Below are 21996 nucleotides of genomic sequence, written 5' to 3' on the forward strand. Positions count from 1 at the left end.
CTACAGATAGATAGAAAATGAAAGTAATCATAAATACACTAGTATAATCACAAAGTAACGCAGATAATTGAAGAACTTAAGCAAAAAATTAGATCTGGTTTAGAAATGTCTGTCAGAGTCGACACGTGGAATAAATGCATTTCAGATATTGATGGAACTTAACTGAGAGCAATAGTGCAATTTAAAACACTCGGTGTGGTCTAGAGTCCTGTCTGAAACTCTTCAAAATTTAAGATTTTTTATGTGTTTTCCACATAGCTCTTATAGTTTGTGGGATAATTCAATGAAAATTTTACTGCAGGTGAAATTTATGCATAAAAGAGTAGGATTGGTTATGTATGAAAGAGATACATTCATGCGGGATAAAGAAAAAGCTAATAAGTGGTAACCTAAGCGTCTCGTTAGTCTCTCAGATGCTCATTGCCTATTCTTGCATAAAGGAACTTGCAGAGTATTTCAGTTAGCCAATCAGCATCAACAATACTGATAAAAGCTAAGCAGAAGGACAAGTCACTATTGGACATGAAGCTATCGCAAACTTAAAGAGGAAGTAAACTTTAAAGGGGGGTTATTATCTTGAAAACGAATGTTGAAAGCTTTCATCTTGTTTGCCATTTTTGAGCATAAAAAAAATGATCAAAATATTTCAATACATTAGTCAAAATCCAACGCAATACTAGAAAATTAATAGGTATTGCAGAAACACCGGATATTTTATGAGATCTTTTCGCGAAGAACGCCCCAAGTTCAATGCCCATCTAGTCCAAGTACCCCATGGAGAGTACCAGTATTATTTTGTAGTTCTTAGGTAAATTAGATCCAAAAATGAACTAAATTAATTCCCGCCTAGCTGTTGTTTTTAATCGGTAGATTGTGTTAAGATGACGGTATTATCCTCATTTATTTATGCGCGTAGTGCCTACATTATATTCGTAGTACCGTAAAGTTACGTGCAATTATCTCCTCCCAAATTAAATAATTCGAGGGCTATTTGTAGATATTAATAGGTTTTAGATATGCTTCGGAAAACTCTTACATATCATACATTTTAATTGGTTTTTAGTTAAATAATCCATGAGGCTTTGGTAATTTTTCTCACTTAAAAATAAAATCCTTGCGTAAAAAATAAAAACATTTAATTCACCTAGGGGAAATGTGCTTGTAGAGAAGCGAAGCTTATTTAGGCATCAGAAAGCTAAGGCTCAATTGCACTGATCCTCACTTTTAAATACTCATATTTAAAATCTAATATCAAGTATTAGATTTTAAGACTATACATCTGCATTAGCTTTCCGTTGCCAATAAAATAATTTATACACTTAAAACTGATATTCACCACAAATTAATACTTATGTCCACTTATGTCCCCAATCACTCTCATTGGGCATGACCAAGTTCTACGTATATTTCTTCGACGAAATCGCATCCAATATCCTTTGGAATGTTTCTGATGATAATCCCGACCATAAATTCGAAAAAGATGATTCGGAGTTTGATCTGCCTCTTCCATAAATATCGTCGTAGTAATCGTAATCTGTGGTGATAACGTTGAATTTGGCGTAGTACACTGCCGCAAAAGCTGAATAGATCAAAAGGGCTGCAGTGGCAAGCTAAAATTGATTTAAAAGTTGGGAATTCAGATTAAAATATTTAAGAAAATGTAATATATAGAGTGTTCACACTTAATGAGCCAAACTTTATTCATATATTTTAGTGCAAAACTACTATGGTATAGGTTCCAAAACGCTATCAGCTCTACAGTAAAATTACGCGGATGAACAGTTTCAAAATTTAATCGAGATTTCGATGTTTCGGAAAGAAATTGTGAGGGGCCTAACATATAAAAATTAGAGAGGATAAATGAGTATTTGACCCCATGGGAAACATCAACTTGTATATTCTAGCATTCATGTGAACCTCTAGCAGAGTAAACCCAAATGAATATTTTCACGTTAAAATTTGAATAAAATATTTCAAAAATTTCCTGGAAATGTAGGAAAAATGAAAAAAATAGTTGAAACTTTGACAGTCTTTATACTGGAAAACTGAGAACTTCCATAGAGGGCAAATTCAGCCAAATTGTAAAATTTTTGTAAAAAGAATATGTGGATAAATTTTATTAGGTGGGGACAAGCTTGTATAAGTAGGCGAAACAAACTATAGAAAGAGATGTAATTAAAAGAAAACAATGGCCAACATTCAACGATTATTTGTACAGTGAACTGCTAATAAAATATTTGTCCCAAACGGTCTTTGTGCTAATTGCTTTTATACAGTGTTTCCTGAACATACGATACTTTAAGGAGATATTCTTTGAATCAAAATAAAAAAGTCCTATAAACATGCATTCGGATTTTTCAACGTTTTATAACTTAACAATATGATAGTCTGCCTTTTAAATATATCAAAGTTTATCCAAAAATTTCAGGGATGTGTCCACGGAATTGGTTTGTCGGAATTGAAGCTTTTGGTAATATACAATTATTTCGAATAACGCGACGGATCATTGAACTATTTTGTCCCTTAATATTTTTTGATACTTTTTAAAATCCGAATTCTTGAATACATCTGAACTAACTTAATACAAGTAAAAAAATAAAAAATAAATGAAATGTATTCGTTAAAATCTACAGAAAGTGTTTAATATCATTACTACCAAGATACTTAAGCTTAGTCTACTTCCAAATGACTACCCAAATCTTTTCAACACCTCTGTTTTGAATGTATGATTTTGAATTTGAATGTAAATGTAGCGATTCCGGACGTATGTTTATAACAACTTTTTTTCTTACTTTAACTCAAAAAATATACCCTTAAATTTGCGCTGTATGTTTAAGAAACACCCGGTATACAAAGCCCAAACAAACCTCTTTTTCATAAGCAAAGAACAATCAAGGCAGCACAGACTAAAATTTTTTGTGTTATTAACTATGTGTCGTGTAATTAACAGAGGGAAATAATTGCCTACCTGAAATGCAGCCCAAAACTTAAAACTGCCCTCATTAATAATGAAATCGTAATAACCCTCCCAAGGGTCTTCTATTACTGCTTTTGGTTTTTCCTTCATGTCTTCTGTAGGAATGTCATGATGGTCATCATGATATATGATATCATCCATCGACATACCTCTGGCTTGCCTCATATTTTCTTGGGCTTCGTCATAGTCTTCTAAACCTTTTTCATAACTAAAATAAGCACCATTTCAATGTAGATAATCGAAAGTAAGAAAATGTTTATCTATTTGAGGACTTCGATATGAGGAAAGATTTTCAAATAATTATGTCGTGCCTGATGTAAGGTGATGGGGAATCAAATGTGTGCAAGTGTATGCCTTAGTGTCAAGTCAAATTTATGCAAAGGTTCTAAGAAGCCGAAGACAAGATAGAAGGAAAATGATTCTTTCGTCACTATATCATATTTTATGTTTAATAATTTAAACTTTTAAAAATTTAACTTAATATTAAAATACTTACTCAGTTTTTTCTGATGTAGGTTTCATTTTTTCCGTCGTAGCTACTGCTAAAGTTAGTTCCGTAGTAGCTTTAGACACCGTGGCACACCGAGCAAAATTTATTAAAAACGAAAGAAAAACGTAATATTTGAAGCACATTTTTAAAGAAGTTTTTCGAATTGCAATAATGCACTATCAAAAATTGCACCGCTTCCGATATTCTAAATTGTTCCAATTCGGAACTATCAACTGTGAGAAATCAAAGATGACACCATACTAAGTGCGGGTTTCAGTGATGAATAAGTGATAATTGTTATTATCTGGTCCATGTTTGTTTAACGGAAAATAGGTTCTTTTGCCATAATTTATATTACAAATATAGGCACCTAGATTGTAAATCACTGATATATCGTTGAAGTACCAAGTGAAGTAGGTTTTACTTAAATACCCCAATATGCCATTATTTTTTTCCAATTGTCTTTGATTCATAAAATAAACGAAATAATTAGTTCCATTTTCATTAATAGGCACCCGAACAACCGTTTTAATGGTACTGTGTTGTACTGAATTGGGTGGGCTCATAACAGTCTACTATGATCTAAGGTCTATTACAACCCATATTTTAGTGTTGTTAATAGCAAATTTTTTATTTATTTTCATTAATGGTACTTGTGATCTTAGATGCCGTTAAAGGGCTATTTTCAGTTTTTCTAAATATTCAAAATGAATTTAAATTATAATTCTCAACATACTATTGAAAAAAGTTAAACATTTTCAAAAAAGTAGCTTTAGAAAAATTTCTGAGTGAGAAATTTATGAAATTCAAAAAAAAATCTATAATTTGTGCTAAACGAGCTTCTATCATAGAATACCTGTTAATAAAATATATCTATTTTAGAAATATTATATTTAAAAATTGAAAGTCTGTGCCAAATTAAGTACTTTCTCAGACAGAAAATTAATTTTACAGTAAAAAAATTGAATTTTAACACGTAATTCAAAATCTTTTAATTTCAAACTCAAAATATGCACTATTCCCATTTTTAGGAGCAAGAAAAAACATACTAAATTAAAAAAAAACAAAATTGCGTTATATCTAACATTTTATTTCATAGCTAGAACACTATTATATTTGGAGATCGCATTTTTCAAACCCGAACCCACAATTCTGTGAACCTCTGTGACCTCTTCTTCCTTAATATTATCCAAATTGAGGCTCCTTGCTTCCTTGCTACTATCATGTTCGTACCACTTATACTTTAATTTCACTTTATGCCTGACAATAGATTTGACTATAAGTACTGTTACGTAAATAATGAAATAGATGCTGAAGTAAAGAGGGATGTACCAAAGCTTGCGTCCTAAATAATAGTAGCTGTAATGAGTACTGCTGACACGTTTGTCTTCCTTTGCTGGAGCCATTGTTGTGTGAGGAATTTCTTCATAGATGTGGTGATCGTAGTGATGTTGGTCATAGAGATAGTGCGGGAATAGAGAAGAAGGTGGTTCTTGCACATGATGATCTTCAGAATCAATAGATTTCCCTTCGTCCATGTCATCAGGAGGCATCATGTCTCCTGGTACTATCATATCATTTGGCGCCATCATATCACTTGATGGCATCATATCATCCTTCATCATATGATCGTCGTGATCGCTTCCATGATTATGAGGAATCTGATCTTGGGGAAAATCAGGAGGGTAGTACACGTCATCAACTCCTTTTGGAGGATGCGGAGGTCCTTCCTTTTGCTTGTACATTGTCATGGGATCTGCTGGAGGTTTTTCCTCTTGAAAGTCATGATGATAATGATACGGCTCAAAATCGGATTGATGATCTTGGTCATGGTTATCGTCGTCACTTTCATGCGATTGATCATCACCATGCGAAGCTAGGGGTGGTCCTAATGATACATAAGAATCAGGAGTTTTTCCCTTCGCACTTCCTTTTGGTGACAAATTCTTCACTGAAGGCATTGAAGGTCCGGAATCGCCATAATTATGATTGTTCGGTGGATAATCGTTGGGTTCGGAGTCATCAGCCTTGAAATCTGGAGGATTGTACGAACTATATGGGGAGTTGTACAAATCCCCATTTGGCGCAGCTATTGAGGGAGCAGGTGCACGGGTAGATGATGGCAAATAGGAAGGTGTAGGCGTATCACTAAGCTTAGGCGCAGTTGGAGGTAGATAAGTGGGCAAACTTTTTCCATTATAAGCGAAATGAGGGCGTGCTTCGAAGCGGTCCTGTGCGCTGGCAACGATTACTTCTCCTATTCCAGGAACATGTTCCGTTTTCTTATCAACCTTAGAGTCCGGTTTTTGGTAGACTGGATACTGGTACACGACGGAAGGGTTCTTGGCTTTAGAAGTCGGAACATTTGCATCTATCCTAAAAAATTAATAAGTATATAAATATTCGAAGGACTAATCATGAGAATCGGATTTTTTGTAAACTGTGTTTATTTTAAACAGCTTGATTGATTATAAAAAAGTTATTTAAATTGGGTATTGAAGAAAAGTGCTACAAAATTAGCGTGAAAATATTAGGATCTAACAAAATAAAACGCTAGGAAAAAGCGAACAAATTAAGGAACGTAAGGGAGAAAGTGAAATTTAAGCCAGATTAGCTAAATCAAGAAAGCATAATCTTTAATTGCAAAATATGTATTGCAATTTCATAAACTATTTGCTTTAGGGATACAAACCTGTGATTCCACAAACTTCCACTTTTAATGTTCCTTCCGGTAGAAGAGTCTGTGTTGTTACTCCATACTGCAACTCTGGCATACTTTGAGATAATCGGAGAATCATGTGGAAAACACTTGTGAAACTTAACGAAGCATAGCACTAATCCAAAGATTAAAGCATGTTTCATTTTGCGAAAACAAACACGAAGCTTAACATTCAAGCTTTGGGTTGAATCACGAGTGATTGTCTACTGATTTGCTATAGATAAAGGAAGACTACATGCCGGACATCTTCACAAACATTACACCTTGAGGGTGTTAATTAGTTTTAAATCGTTGTTACAGTTATGCATAGTCTATTTGGTTATGTCTTCGTGACCCATATATGGACTTACTGTTGTTCTTTATTTGCATAGTAAATATATTGTCTGCTGTCTCCATGTTACAAGATGTTTCACGTGCGATATTTAGAAGATCACTTTAGGAAAAGTTTATTAGATCATGTCAACTTCGATTGACCTAGATAGTTTGTTTTACAGCTTAAGATTGATTAGCACTGAAATAGATTTGGATCGATTATTGAGCAAACGAGTGATTCAGTTTGGTTTTGTTATCCTTCATTTCTTTTGTTATTATTTTATTTATTTTTTGTGTAAATAATTTGCCTAATGCATGTAGGTAGATAATTTTCTAAATTTAAAATTTAAGAATCAAAATTTTCGCTCATTGATACTACTATCCCATTACTCATGATTAATTTCATAGGGGGTCGTGAGAAAATATAATAAATTATTCAATTTTTATTAATTTAATTAAGGAAGCAGAAGGAAAAACCGCTGAAAAAGTGATTAAATGTCAAAATCAAGTAAATATTGCCTAAACCAATTTTACTGATCTATATATCAGTTTCTCATGATCAGTTTAACATGTGCACTGACATGGAGATAGAGTTAAAGTGATCCAAATAACATTTTCGTAAATAAAACACTTGTTATGTTATTTAAAATGGGTGTCATCAATTGAATAGTGTAAATCAAGTACGCTTCTGGCGTGAACTAAAATAGCCTGAACTAAAGAGGCCTGATTGTATACCTTCAGTTTAAACTCCACTTGAAGTTTTCCAATTAGAACATTTTCCAAATAAGTCGGTTTTTAAAATATTTTCAATATGTTTTCCAATGTTTCTAGAATAAATTGAGGTTTTCCAAATTTTAAAATAGGCATTCCGTTTCAGCATGCTTTATGAATAGGGTAAGAGGGGAAGGGGAGGAGAGGTTGGGCGACGGAGCACAAAGGGCAGAAGATTTTCCTGCTTGGCGGTTTTTCCTAGAAGTGGGGGAAGATGATTAAAAATTTCGCCCAGGGCGCCAGACTTGCTAAAGCCGGCCCGGTTTCGTTCTAAAATTCTGACTAAAAGGTTCTAAAACATGTAACTTTTGTCCCATTTAACTTACTTCATATTTCTTACCATTTCAAAGATCCCCAAGCTGCTCATTCTTATATGTGACACCTTGTACAGGGTGATTCAGAGTTTTGGTGCCAAAAGCCTAGGGGGTATTCATCTCAACAAAATATCAAAAAAGGTTCATATGACATAAGTCCGGAAATGCTTCGTTTCCAACATACAGGATGTTAAAGTTTAAGAAAAAATTGAGTTTTTCATTAATAGCTTAAAAACGCGTCAGCCGATTTGAAAGAATCTACTAAAAATAGTACACTTTGGTCTCTAGACTTTTTTCCGTATCTGGCTTAGTTTTCGAGAAAAAAAATACAATACCATACTTCGACACGTCTCTGAACTCGAGAAGAAAAAGTTTTAAAAAACATCAAAAGAACTTGTCTTTAAAATGCATATCTAAGTACTTCCCATCTTCAGAGTGGGTACAAATCAAAAATACAATTTTGTAAATTAATAAGTGCTAACAAAATTATAACAAATGTTCGAACTGACAACCCCCTGCTTCGATGCAGGCATTGCAACTTAAATTTAAATTGCAACTCGAATAAATGCGGAGCGTTTACAATAAACACACGAAATAAAATAATCTTTAGAATGGACAAGACCTTAAATTCCGGTATTTTTAATACTAAGACAAGTTCTTTTGATGTTTTTTTTTACTTTTCCTTCTCGAGTTCAGAGACGTGTCGAAGTATGGTATTGTATTTTTTTCTCGATAACTAAACGAGATACGGAAAAAAGTCAAGAGACTAAAATGTATTATTTTTAGTAGATTCTTTCAAATCGGCTGAAGCGTTTTTAAGCTATTAATAAAAAATTCAATTTTTTCTTAAACTTTAACATCCTGTATCTCGGAAATGAAGCATTTCCGGACTCATGTTCACATGAACTGTTTTTGATATTTTGTTGAGATGAATACCCCCTAGGCTTTTGGCACCACAACTCTGAATCACCCTATATACATGTCAGCTATCAGAAACTGCACCACGGTTACGACAGGTTTCCTAAGATCTTGTTTACCTCTTTCGTCCACAGGTTCTACTTAATTTTATTTGTGGGTCACCAGCTCGTTTATTAGAAGCGGCAATTCAGAATGTGATAACACAAAGTTCCCTTATGATATACATATAAGTTGTTTCATATACAATGTATCATAAGTTCCTACATGTCCCAGGCCCAAAAATAGATCGACAACTTCATATAGAGATGTATAGAAAAACCATTTGTTTTGCATATACGCGCATAAAAGTTAGTTTCTGAGTGTGCCTTTTTTCACTTAAAACATGTATTTTTTATATCGAAATTCTTGTTGAAAGTCGACATTTGCGATAGTTTTCGAGAAAAATGAGTTTGAAATAGGATCATGGAAATTGCGTCAATTACACGAATTTAGTTTTTTTCATATTGTTCTTTGCAATAAAATTTAAAACCAAAGCAATTTTGAATGGAGGACGAAAAGACCTTTTGAATGAGTTATCACAAACCCATACTCCCAATTTAAAAATTTGGGAGTTACGACCGGCACACAAAAGGGGTTGAATTTAGGAATGAAATTTTTACGTTGCAGGATGTAATTTCAGAATCTAAATTGACGTGTTTCAGTCGGTCGGCGAACTGATTAATACTTACTCAGGGTACGTTTTTAAGTAGAATTAAGTAGTGTGTTCAAATGTAGTGCAGTAGCGCAATGAACCTGTTGCCCTACGTTTTGTTTCCGTTTGTTTTGCTCTGTTAGCTTTTAATTTTATATAAATTTTAATTGGGAAAATTAACTTGAAAATTAATTTCCGACAGGGTCAAGCAAATTATACATTATTTAAAAATTCCATTTTCTTTATTCGAACGGTAAGCCGATCTTCAGAAATGAATACCGAATTTTCTATGAATTAGTGTAATAAAAAAGCGGTAAATTTAATTCAACAAAAAGAACCAATTTGTCTATCCAAATTTAAATAAAACCATTCCAAACTCTTGCCATCACGTCAGGTTTATTGTCGTCTCTGTCTGTTCTTCTCGTTGTCAAAAAGAGATAGCCTGAACTATATGCTCCATGCCAATCGTCAACTCAGATATTGTCAAAGTCAAACATTTTTTTTACCTTTTAGGAGAAAGGTGAAGGTGAAAGGGGGTGTTGTGTTTTATCAAAAGATAAATAATTTATTAAATGCTAAAAGTAATGAATTAAAGGGGCAAAAGCTCGTTAAATCCCGATTTAATCAACAATAATACACATCAGTAAAATGGCTATGTACAAGGCTTTTCGTGTTTTTGAAAAAAGTATCCCACCAAGTCCCCACAGTGTCCTACTGGAACATAAAACTAAGGAAAATACTCTATTATTTGAATCGCAGGCTGTGGCAGTATTATGTGAGTATATCCATCACAAATTAGCATTATTTGATGGCTTAATCCCATATTAAACTAGTGTTCACTTAAAAGTTGTCCGAGATAATATCAATTGAAAACTCATTATCAGATAGTCGCTATTCATACTTTTTACACGGTTCTTCCAGCTGTACAAGAAACTGAAGCTGTCAAGAGACAGTACACAAAAATGTTAGATGCATATGGATGTTTGGGGGTACTCCAAGTGTACTCGGGAGAGTCAACACTGTTGTATCTTGTCATGGTTACAGGCTGTTTTTCTATCGGCAAGATTGGGGAATGTGAGATTTTTCGAATAACACAAACACAGTTTGTCCCTTTACATCATCCACAAAATGAGGACAAAATTGGAGAGGTATGTAAATGTCAATGTGATTGTTAGGTCAATAAGAGATAGATTGAGTTTGCTCAAATGCACAGATGATAATATGAATTGTTCTTACATGAGTAGCAGCAAAACTTCAAGTAATAGATTGGGATGGTTTCCAACTCATGTTGGTAGATAAAATTTTGTTGATCCTGCCCTATTTCAAAACTGATCATTCTGCTACATATATTTTAAAAATTACATATTACAATAATAGGTAGGCACAAGGAGTCCATTAGTCTATATGGAATTGTCATTGTTCTTCAACATAAAACACAATTTTTTAAAAGTTATATGTAAAGTGCAACATATGTATATAATTCAATAACAAGACCTTTCAACCCAGATGATGTATGGATACCAAAAAATTAAATTAGGGCCAAATTAGGGGAGCTTATATTTTGCAAGAAACTTTCAAAAAGTGTCAATGTTCAAACATTAATAATAGAAAAAATATGCAAATTGTACACATAATGGTAATATTAACCAGGCATAGGTGTGTATAGAGGTGCAGAGAATCCAAGTTTAAAAAAATACACAGTTGTACACATCATTTGAAAAAAAGTTGTTTGAATTACTGAATTTTTGTGTTACGCTTTAATATTATAATAAAATTAATTACACCTTTTTGTATTAATTTCAGGTAAGAAAACTGTTAAACTCTGGAACATTCTATTTTGCCTGGTACTCTGGTGCTGCTAGCGGCACACCTTTTGATCTTACATTATGTGCTCAAAGACGAACACAAACATCTACAACAGATAATAGGTTTTTCTGGTGAGTCTCATCATCTCCCTCTGAACTTTTTATATGCATTTATTGTAGGAACCGCTTGTTACATGTACATTTACTCAGATTTGGAGTAGACTGCAATAGTTGGTTATTGAAAACTATGTGTGGTTCTGTTGAAATTAGAACTGTGTATGTGGGATCCAAAAAAGCTTTAGCAGCTGTTATTTCAAGACTGAGTTGTGAGAGGGCTGGCACTCGGTAATTTTATGACTTACACTTGTCACAATAATGTTAGAAATGATTATTTTATAGATTTAATGTACGAGGTACAAATGATGAGGGTCATGTTGCAAATTTTGTGGAAACTGAGCAAGTAATTTATTTAGACAATGAAGTGTCTTCTTACATCCAGACCCGAGGCTCTGTTCCTTTATTTTGGGAGCAGCCAGGAGTTCAGGTTAATATTATACCTATTATCAGGTCTTTCTTACAGCTTAAAGATAAAAATTATTAGGTAGGGTCACATAAGGTTAGGATTTCGCGAGGTTATGAGGCATCCAAAGCTGCATTCGATAGACATATGTTGATGATTAAGGAGCGTTATGGCAAACAAGTGATAGTTAATTTATTAGGTACTAGTTTAATTGGTAGTAAAGAAGGAGAAGCAACACTTAGTCAAGAATTCCAGGTAAGTTAAGTAGAACGTAAATTAAGAAAACTTAATCAGAAATGAATAATTCTTTAGAAACATCATAAAGAGTCATCCCATATAGACATTCCCCACGTAGTTTTTGATTACCATCAAGAAGTTAGGGGTGGAAATCAGGCGAACTTACAAAAGCTCAAAGCTAAGGTTGATCAGCAATTGCAGGAATTTTCTTACTTTCATGCTGACGGAAAAGCTGTTTATAGCTTACAAACAGGAACTCTTCGGACAAATTGTTTGGATTGTTTGGATAGAACAAATTGTGTTCAAACATTTTTAGGCTTGGAGGTATTCCCTTGATTTAGAAATAATTGTAATTTTATTGGAGAGTTAATTGTAGATTCTAATAAGGCAATTGCAATCAATGCAATTGGTTGACAAGAAAAACACAATATCTAGATTTGAGGAAGTTTTTCGGCAAATGTGGATTTACAATGGCAATGAAATCAGCAAAATTTATGCTGGAACTGGTGCAATTCAAGGAGGGTCAAAGGTAAAGTTTCCTGCACGGTAATCTTCAATTTTTTTCAGTAAAGTTTTACGTAGATAATTGATGGTGCACGATCAGCAGCCAGGACTATACAGAATAATTTATTAGATAACTCTAAGCAAGAAGCCATAGATGTCTTTCTTTTGGGCTCTTCATTATCAACAGAGCTTGCTGATAGAGCCAGGAACTTGCTTCCATACAATACTCTACATGCACCTCCACCTGTCTTAAGAGAAATGTGCAAAAGATACACTGAATACACTGAGCCTTTGCAAGTGAGAATTGCAGTAGGTACATACAATGTAAATGGAGGCAAACACTTTAGAAGCCTAGTTTTCAAAGATATTAAACTTTCTGATTGGCTTTTGGATAATCACAAGAATAATCAAAGTTTAGTAGATACCAGTCATTCAGACGTGAACAGAATGACACCAGTGGATATATATGCAATAGGATTTGAGGAAATTGTTGATTTAAATGCAGCCAACATCGTGAATTCTAGCACTGAAAACGCGAAGGCATGGGCCTTGGAACTTCAAAAAGTTCTCTCCAGAGATTGCCCTTATGTCCTCATAACTTACCAGCAGCTAGTTGGAGTGTGCTTGTATGTTTTTGTTAGACCTGAACATGTTCCGTTTATTAAGGATGTTGCTGTGGACTCTGTGAAAACTGGATTGGGAGGACATACAGGTAAAAAGTTTGGTATTCTTATTTCTAAGGGTTTCAGTTTTGTTTAATGTAAAACATTAGCCAAAATTTTTATAATTAGGTTTTTCTTCTAGTAACAGTTTGATTTAATTTTTTGAAAATTGTAGTTGAATTTGATTTCGTGTTTCATATATACTTTATTAAAATTATCAGGAAATAAAGGAGCAGCAGCAATTCGTCTAGTATTCCACGCCACTTCCATCTGCTTCGTTTGCGCTCATTTCGCAGCGGGTCAATCACAGGTTAATGAACGCAATGCTGATTATAACGAAATCACAAGGAAGATTGCATTTCCGATGGTACGCTTCATTGATTTCAAGTTTATTTTCAGACGAACAGCGATATATTTTTTAGAATCGTTCTCTTAATTCTCATGAATATCTCTTCTGGTGCGGGGATTTCAATTACAGGGTGGACATGGATAAAGATGAACTTAAGGAGTTGGTTAAGCAAGGAAATTTTGATACTATTTTGGATAATGATCAGCTGCGAGTAAGAAATTTTCCGTGAGTTGAGACTTCAATTAATTTCAATGTTTACAGAAACAGCAAGAAGAAGGCAATGTATTTAAGAATTTCATTGAAGGGAAGATCGCTTTCCCTCCTACATACAAGTACGATCTCTTTAGCGACGATTATGATACCAGCGAAAAGTGTCGGGCTCCTGCATGGACTGATCGAGTGTTATGGAAAAGACGAAAACATTCCCCGGAAATGCATGGGAATGGAGATACGTGGTCACCAGGGCAGTTGATTCATTACGGTAGAGCAGAACTCAAACAGAGTGACCATAGGCCGGTTATTGCGGTCATAGATGTGGAATGCCGAGTACTACATGACACTAAACGAGAAGAAGTATTTTACGAGGTGATAAAGGATATGGGCCCTCCAGACGCCACCATCATCGTGCATTGTGAAAGTAAGCTTTGATGGTCAAATGCCGTAGAGTGTATTAAATCTGCCGTTTAGGTGAACTAGATCAAGAAGAAGGAAGCGTGTTTGATGATGATATGGTAAGGATTATTCTTGAGGAGTTTGCACAATTTGGAGAAACGATATTGGTAAGGTTTGTTGGTGACAAGATGTGGATTACCTTTAGAGATGGCCAGTCAGTACTTGAGGCCATGAAGAAAACTGTTGGCGTCTTATGGGTAGGTTATTTGAAAGATTTTTTTTGTATTTCGATTTGAATGTATTTTGGTAAATTTAGATCCAAGATTGCGAACTGACCTTATCATTAAAAACTCCTGACTGGGTCGAACATGCCAAAAGCGAAATCGAACTGTGCACCAGCAACACGGTTCCTTTATATTCGATCCCTACTCAATCTGATTACAACTGTAAGTACTGAATAATCTTGAACATCCCTTTCATTCTTTAGTATTTATCCCAGGTCTAGGAATTCCTGATGTGCAATCTCAAAAATCACAACCCCCCGGGCGCCCCTCTCCACCTACCCGTCCTCCACCACCTTCAGTAAAAACTCCCACATCCTCTCCAATTAAAAAACCTCCTCCAAGAGCTGGAGTTATTAGCATACCAGCAAAGCCCGCCCCTCCTCCTCCCCCAGTTCAATCAACTGCAAGTTTTCCCATGACCAGTGTCCCACCTAGCATGCCTCCTCCGGATCTTCCGTCGATGACCTCAATGGACCAAGATGGAGGGATTTATGAGGAAATTGGAGATGATCAAGTTGATATTCCTGAGCCAATCTGTAAGTTTAAGTTTCGTTTATTTGTTAGGTGTTGTACTGTATGTGTAATGGGTTTATTGTGGAAATATAGAAAACGTATTAAGCAAATTTAAGTATTAATATTTTAGCAAATTAAATATTATATAATTAAAGCTTTGAAACTCTAAAATTCTAAAATAATTTACTAAATTCAAGGCATATCATCCTTTTAAGAACTTTGTATTAGTATACCGGATAAAATCAGTTTTCTTACATTTTATGATACGTCATCACATTTTATATTATATTACTCATTTGGTTATTTTATCTGTGCTATTTTTATGTCCGCATTTGCGGTTTATTGATTGTGTACCTCAGTGTTTATTACTTTTTATGAACTGACATAGGTGTGTATATTCAATCTCTATATTTATTTATGAATCTTTTAGTTAACTTTTTCGATTGTGATGTTGTTTTACACATGTTCATTTTTATCATTCAAATACCCATGCACCCAATCAAGACTAAGAGCTTCTATTAGTGTGATTAGCGAGGTGTGTAAACGCAATATTTCATGCCACATGTTAACATAATTAATTTTTTCTAAATAATGTGTAAATTAATGGATGCGAAATGCGACAACTCGCTATTATTTTCTCATACATCAGTTCTAATTAATACAAAACTTGAAATTGTGCTTCCTGGATAGAGTGTGTGATGTCTGGATGTGATGGATTTATTCCGTTTACGGTAGCTTATTGACGATCCAATGAAATGCATTATAAATTCGGAGATTCTCGTAACTTAATTTTCACAAGTGTTCATATTATTGTAAATTTTGGAGTCGTTGATTGTCAGATTTCTGACCATCTTATTCATTGTTGCTACAAGTACTGTATATAAAAAAGATGCAGACTGTTTGTTAAGCTAATCGCACCTCTTACCTTTAATGATCCCCAACCGAGGGTTTCCCACATACCGTCTTTTGAACTTCGCAAGCTCCAATTAAAACTCAAATGGCAATTAAAGCTTGTAAATAGACACAAACTGCTACTTTTTATTATTAATTGATTAATTGATATATTTACCAAACAGGTCCTCCTCCACCACCCCCTCGTCCTGAACAAAATCAACCTTCAGGTCGGCCTCCACCAGTGCCAGCCAGATCAGCTCCTCCCCCACCTCTACCGGCAAGACCTCGGCAATAATTTATTTCTGTAATTGTATTACATAGTCTAATATTTAAAGTGTGTACAAAGTATTTCTTATTTTGTTTGCAAATTCTATTCATGTGTCAATTGTTGACAAGTTTCAAATATCTGTCTTAATGGTATAGAGGCTATTTTGATAGAGGGATGGCCTCGAGGCTTTTATCTACTGTAACAGTCGTTTTCCAATTCCTTTACTTATTATTTATTTCTTGCCTTTATCTGTGAATATATTTGGCTGTTATTCTTTTTTAAGTAGGTATTTATCTTTTTTAATGTGCATGTACGTATTATGCCTGATATAGTCAGGTTACTTAACTTATTAATGAATTTTTGAAGTCACACCCAACAAAAATTTAGTTTTTAAGCGGAATTCCTAGAAATTAGACGCGAACTATGAAACTTCCTGCACATTATCAGAAAGCGTTTATTCCAATGCCACGCCAAATTGCGCATAAATCAATTTTGCCTATATATTTGATCATACATTTATAATCTAATTAATCAACGTAATTTTGAATCCTGGTTGGAATAAGCTATCTTGTGGGTGGTTTGTTTATTTATTCTAATCGATTATTATGTTGTTTGGCTTGATTTTATAGTCTGTTTTGTGAAGAACATCGAGGCACCGATTTGCCATTTCGTAATTTCATTTAGTTTTAACATGTAGAGTAAAATAAAGCTATCAAAAAAAAATTAGCTGCTTAAACGCAATAAGTTTATGTGCATTCCAATTGAAATTATCTTACGTTAGAGTTAGAGTAAGTCCTCTAGTGAAATTGTTAGTTACATTTAATGTTGTCGTTGTTATAATTTTAATCCGAAAAACGGAATATTTAAGAAACGAATTTTTGCTTCAGTATCAACCATAGTCTTTGATTTTTGTTACCTAGTATTTTATTTAACGTCTTGTTATCACTTTTATCTACTCCCCTCAATGTACTCCTAATTGAAACTGATTGAACACCTACATATTGCATTAAAGATGTGTGTCTCTGACTGATAATAGAATTTTCAATCTGGGGGTCAAAGCAAATATATTTTCCGGATATACATAAATGACGAGTTGAAGGGAGGGTAATAGTAAACACCTTAAGCAGATACTTTAAGTCGAGTAAATTCGAGTTTGCGCGACGGAAAACGACACACTTGACCTTTCTGTAGCTCATAATTTTTAGTCGAAGCGTTTGCGATGGCCCTGTGATGTGAATAAGTGAAATAAAATTAATTACAGGACCGTAGCAGTCATAAAAGCAATGACCATAGGAATAGGGCTTTGCGATTATTTTTTATCCAGCCCAAGTATCGAGACACATTTGAATATAACACGACACCTTCCACAACATGTTTTAAACTTACAATTGGAGCACGAGCGGCCTCGCATATCAAAATATTAGCAGACGCCGGTGTCTGTTGTGGTGTTATGAAGCAAACCTGAAACACCAGTGTCTGTCATTGTACTGAATATGTTAAAGTAAACGGAGTGAGTATTATAAGATATTCTCTACGCTTATTTTCTGCATTATAAAATGAATTTAATATATTAATGGTTGAGAAATATGCTTCAATAACCCTGTATATCTGTTAGGTAATTAGGTAACGCGGTTTTTAAAAGTGCTGTTTGATGTTATGTTGTTTTATGAGATATTGTTGCACGAAATCTTAAAACTTCTAGATGGATGTTAGATATAAAAAATATCTGTAGTTTACGCTACATAGCGAAAACTTCGATTAATGGTTTTCCTTTTAGTCACCGACCTTCAATTAAAAAGAAAATTGGAGAACCATCTATCGAATTTCTAATATAATATAATGTGGTTGATCTATTTGATTATACAAGCAAATACATAGAACATAATTTATGAACGTACATAGTAATTCGCTTGTCATTTAGACCCTTCTTTAACCGATTATCCTCTAATTCCCAAATACACGAGTCATTATGCGACTGCTTTATTAGCTTTTGCCGGAGGTGCAATAAACTAAAATCAATCGGCTTCCACATTTGCTCAAATCCCGCCCGTAACACATTTTACTAATGACAGCAAATAATTCCAGCAAAGGTTTATATATTGGTTTTCAAACAACATAGGGTTTTACATACTGCCTCCTGCAATCAAGAACGTTCATTATTTATCAATAAGTGAACCTTACTGCGGTGAGGTAATCTTATTAATGAAAGTGTAAATCTTTCAATTAGCATGTGTTTGTTGTTAGCTTATCCCTTTGTACTGGTTGTTGATTGTTGAAAATTAATTACCTGCTTCATCGAACTGGAGCAACTATCTATTCATGAGGAATATTGGTTCGTATTTAGGGTAATAATTCACCTTATTAAAGGTTTGGGTATATTAAAATAACAACCTAATGTAAGATGCTCCCAAATGGTACTCTTCAGTGTTCGACCTATTTAGGTTACATGACAAATGTTGTTTTCATTTTTTTGGGGGAATAATTCACCGTATTAAAGTTCTAAGCATATAAAAGTGGCACAAACTGCAAGGTGGCTCCAAATGGTATTCTTCAGCGTTCACGTTAAGCTGTCAGCTGGAGGAAAGATTTGTTTTCAACTAAATGGGTCACAGTTGTAAAATGAAACCACTTAGTGTTTCTAGTGAATAATGGGTTAAGGTTATGGCAATCTAGGTCATAAATTAGATCCCGACTGAGATAATTAAATTTATTACCTCACATTTTGGTTTTTTTTTGAGAGTATATCAATAAATAAAATATTTTCTTTTTTTGAAAATTGAAAGATTTGCAAATAGCGAAGTCCTTGGGGTCGCATAAAATATATCCTGCGAGGCAACACAACAAAATTGCAGAAATAAATCCCACAGTGATAATATAATTGGGGTCTCCTGAAACATTTTGAAACGAAATATGAGGGTCTCTAGTTTCTCTCCTTAAATAATTCCGATTCGAAATTAAAGCCGGCCCTGTGGTTATACCCCAAGGTACGGAATCGTAATTATTAATGCGGGTAAAGACACCCAAGACTTGAGGCGGACAAGCTTCGACCCTGATGACGTGTGTGGGTGAAGGTTCGTTTCCTGTTTCCGTTTCTTCTCAGTCTATTTTCGTTTCCCTCAATTTTTTGTCAAGCCCTAAATAAACTACATACAAAAAGAGTTTTTCCTCCAAATGTTACCGCTTTCTACAAATTCGATTTGATGATTGATGTAGCTTTTTAAAGCAGATTCAGGCAGCGGCAAAAACTGATTGTATTTTCGTTCATAAAATTCATTCGTTTCCAGGTAATGGGGTGTACTGTGATGTTGCCTGATTTGTAGCCAATTTGGTAGCCTCGACATGATGCTTCATAAGTTGCACATTTTTTACTGAATCAATTTTGGGTACATATTGCCCAGTTCAAATGCTGGCGCATGGTAATTTTCTCTAATCGGGACAGCTTGTGTACAATGCTCCGCACCCACCATCAGGGGAGGAAAATATTTCAAACATTTCTTGTGACAGTAATCAAGTGTACAATTTCAGAAAAAAATAGGCAGTCCAAACCTAAAAATAGGTATCTACCTACTTCTCATTTAAAAAACATTAAAATCAGCCTTAAACTCACTGATAAAATCAAGCTAACTAAAAGAATTAATAGGTACCTATCCATTATTTAAAAATAAATATAGTAATGCATTACAAATATTGTAATTAGCTACCAATCTAACTTCAACAATGAAAGAAACGTTGCAGAACCTCTGGAGTTTTATATTTTAACATTAACAGACTCTCCGAGGTGCTTACACTGTGAACAACACTGTTTCCATTTAAAAAGATTTATTAAAATTAAGACAATTAGTATACAGTTCGGAGTAAATTAGTGCATGGTATTACCAGCAAATGGGGAAAATAAATTGAAAATCTATGTGATCAAACGAAAACTAAAACGACATTGTATTTATTTCGTCTAAGCTATAAAACGGCGTTTTATACGTCAACATCGTTTTACTGATGTGGTGCAAAAAATATTTATCTCTACTCTCATCGGGCTAGTCTAAACTAATGTCCAAAACTTGAGTTAAATGATGTGAGCACATCCTGCTCGATCCTAGCAAGGTTTCAATGAAAATTTTGGACAACTTAAACTTGTATAACATTATCGGAAAAAGTCAAAAACGTGATCATTGAACTGCCAATACGTGTATGTTTTTTTTTGTCATACTTCGTATTCACATCCTGTGTTGTATAAGTCTTCATATTTCTTTTCACACGTTTAAAAAAGTGCTACCGATTAACTGCTGCCAGGTACCGAATTAGTATATGTCCCTTACAGTATGGGCTTAAGAACATTTTGTGTCTCCGACTGAGTAAGTAATGTACAAGTCCTATGCAGGGTGTCCGGAAATTAGTGAACCAAAAAGAAATGGTGGATTATATGGTCGAAAATAAGAAAAAAATGCTTATAAGCTTATGCCCAAAAATACCTTCTAGAGGAGCTACAGCTCTTTAAAGGAGTAACTATGGCAAAGATTTTCTTGTAATAATGGCAAAACGGTGGCAGTTTAAAACACCAAATTTGGAGTATTCAGACAACTTGACACGTTGGGGAAGCTGATATATCCCGTTTTGCAAAATGTGAATCAGAGGCGTGCATTTTGGAAGGGGGGAGGGGGGTCTGAGAAAGACTTTGTTGTAACTTTTTTTAACACCCTTTTTTTCCTCAACAATATTACCTATTATTTTAATATATTTTCAAAAATATTTTCATTTCCTTAAATATACATATAGTTGAATTCGGCGTTTAAAATATCGATACATCTCATGTATCGATATTTTAAATCATAATGATTAAGCATCAAATTAGATACGAAACTTTCAAACCGCGTTAACTTGAAAACGGTGCACCCTAGAGAGGTTAATCAAAAGCAGTTTTTTCTTGAAAAGTAGTTTAAAATTTTATTATTTGCCTTTATGTTACTAGAAAAATTGGGTCCAAAAAGTTACAGCAAAATCTTCCACAGACCCCCCAAAATTCACGCCTCTGGTTCACATTTTGCAAAACAGAATATATCTCTCAGCTTCCTCAACGTGTCAAGTTGTCTGAATACTCCAAATTCGGTGTTTTAAACTGCTACTGTTTTACCAGTATTGCAAAAAAATCGTGCCATAGCTCACCCTTCAAAGGGCTGTAGCTCCTCTGCAAAGTATTTTTGGGCATATGCTTATAAGCATTTTTTTCTTATTTTCGACCATATAATCCACCGTTTCTTTTTGGTCCGTTAATTTCCGGACACCTTGCATATTTTAGTAATATACTTTTTAATTTTTTATTATTTTTGCCTTAAAACTAAGCGGCTGGCATTTTGGTTTTTAAAAATTGATTTGAAAATATATTTTGGTATTTTAAAAGAATGTTATTCAAGTGACCTTTTATATGAATGCACACCTTCGTCTAGTGGACCAACAACCGCAACCATCACATGAGAATCATACTCATAAAATTACCGCAACTTGGTTGTTAAACTAAGATAATATGGTCATCTTCTAGAATTATCGTTAGTATGAAAACGTTCGTTTCAAATTATACAATGTGGTGCGTTTCAGATAGAGATAATACTGCTGATTATTTTTTAATCTGCCTTATGTTCTTCTTAGGCCGGATCTGACTACATCCTCGAAGTTATTCCTATCACAACATCATAAAGGAAGACATTATTCTTTCCCAGTATTGTGTTTGGAAGGACACCAGCACCAAGTTAAGGTTGGAGTCTTCTTGGATCAATAAATGCAATTCAAAGTTAGATGAGTAAATTTATGTTTGGTAGGTACCTACAATCTGAAATGCGCTATAAAAGCACAGGAAATTGACAAAATCACACCATAAAGTATTTTATTCTTTCCGGGTTGCTTCTATTTGACTCTATCGAATTAGTAAATATAAAAATTAGTAGTAAACTGCTTACTGCTGGGCAATAAAAATTAATGTTCTGTTTACGTTGCAACGCAATGTGCATACTCAATTTGCTTCTCATCTATTCCGCCGCTAGTACACACAGATTTACCCAAATTCTAATTCGCACTAATTTAAGAACAGAACTGGAATTGCGTTCTTAAATAAACACACTCGTTACTCAATTAGCACGGATTTTCCTCCATAAATATTTCTTGGTAAAA

The 21996-nt window shown here is 34.2% G+C and overlaps 3 protein-coding genes across 3 annotated transcripts; 1 reads left to right on the top strand and 2 right to left on the bottom strand.

Annotated features, from left to right (window-relative positions):
- Positions 1–1194: 1194 nt before the first annotated feature.
- Positions 1195–3865, bottom strand: LOC136417248 (uncharacterized). The gene is made up of 3 exons (XM_066402848.1): positions 3474–3865; positions 2969–3185; positions 1195–1610 (listed from the first exon to the last, which is right to left on the bottom strand). Exons 1-3 carry the CDS (start codon positions 3608–3610, stop codon positions 1398–1400), a joined length of 567 nt encoding a protein of 188 aa, XP_066258945.1. The 5' UTR covers positions 3611–3865; the 3' UTR covers positions 1195–1397.
- A 690-nt stretch (positions 3866–4555) lies between these two features.
- Positions 4556–6540, bottom strand: LOC136417234 (uncharacterized). Its single transcript, XM_066402816.1, has 2 exons — positions 6160–6540; positions 4556–5843 (listed from the first exon to the last, which is right to left on the bottom strand). Exons 1-2 carry the CDS (start codon positions 6327–6329, stop codon positions 4556–4558), a joined length of 1458 nt encoding a protein of 485 aa, XP_066258913.1. The 5' UTR covers positions 6330–6540.
- Positions 6541–9705: 3165 nt separating this feature from the next.
- Positions 9706–16733, top strand: Synj (synaptojanin). Its single transcript, XM_066402970.1, has 16 exons — positions 9706–9967; positions 10114–10340; positions 10996–11129; positions 11178–11342; positions 11397–11541; positions 11599–11772; positions 11830–12078; positions 12131–12283; positions 12337–12970; positions 13142–13287; positions 13343–13480; positions 13531–13906; positions 13957–14138; positions 14198–14327; positions 14381–14701; positions 15755–16733. Exons 1-16 carry the CDS (start codon positions 9841–9843, stop codon positions 15865–15867), a joined length of 3414 nt encoding a protein of 1137 aa, XP_066259067.1. The 5' UTR covers positions 9706–9840; the 3' UTR covers positions 15868–16733.
- Positions 16734–21996: the final 5263 nt, after the last annotated feature.

The sequence above is a fragment of the Euwallacea similis genome, chromosome 27 (assembly GCF_039881205.1).
Source record: "Euwallacea similis isolate ESF13 chromosome 27, ESF131.1, whole genome shotgun sequence".
NCBI lineage: Eukaryota > Metazoa > Arthropoda > Insecta > Coleoptera > Curculionidae > Euwallacea > Euwallacea similis.

What these genes read in the sequence shown, in the direction of transcription:
- Synj (XM_066402970.1), top strand. Translation starts at nt 9,841, where the DNA reads ATGGCTATGTACAAGGCTTTTCGTGTTTTTGAAAAAAGTATCCCACCA. An exon ending in CATCATCGTGCATTGTGAAA is followed by an intron (nt 13,907 to 13,956) that starts GTAAGCTTTGAT and finishes TCTGCCGTTTAG; the next exon opens with GTGAACTAGATCAAGAAGAA. An exon ending in TGATATTCCTGAGCCAATCT is followed by an intron (nt 14,702 to 15,754) that starts GTAAGTTTAAGT and finishes TTTACCAAACAG; the next exon opens with GTCCTCCTCCACCACCCCCT.
- LOC136417234 (XM_066402816.1), bottom strand. Translation starts at nt 6,329, where the DNA reads ATGAAACATGCTTTAATCTTTGGATTAGTGCTATGCTTCGTTAAGTTT. An exon ending in GGAAGTTTGTGGAATCACAG is followed by an intron (nt 5,844 to 6,159) that starts GTTTGTATCCCT and finishes TTAATTTTTTAG; the next exon opens with GATAGATGCAAATGTTCCGA.
- LOC136417248 (XM_066402848.1), bottom strand. Translation starts at nt 3,610, where the DNA reads ATGTGCTTCAAATATTACGTTTTTCTTTCGTTTTTAATAAATTTTGCT. An exon ending in CCTACATCAGAAAAAACTGA is followed by an intron (nt 3,186 to 3,473) that starts GTAAGTATTTTA and finishes TGCTTATTTTAG; the next exon opens with TTATGAAAAAGGTTTAGAAG. An exon ending in AGTTTTGGGCTGCATTTCAG is followed by an intron (nt 1,611 to 2,968) that starts GTAGGCAATTAT and finishes AATCAATTTTAG; the next exon opens with CTTGCCACTGCAGCCCTTTT.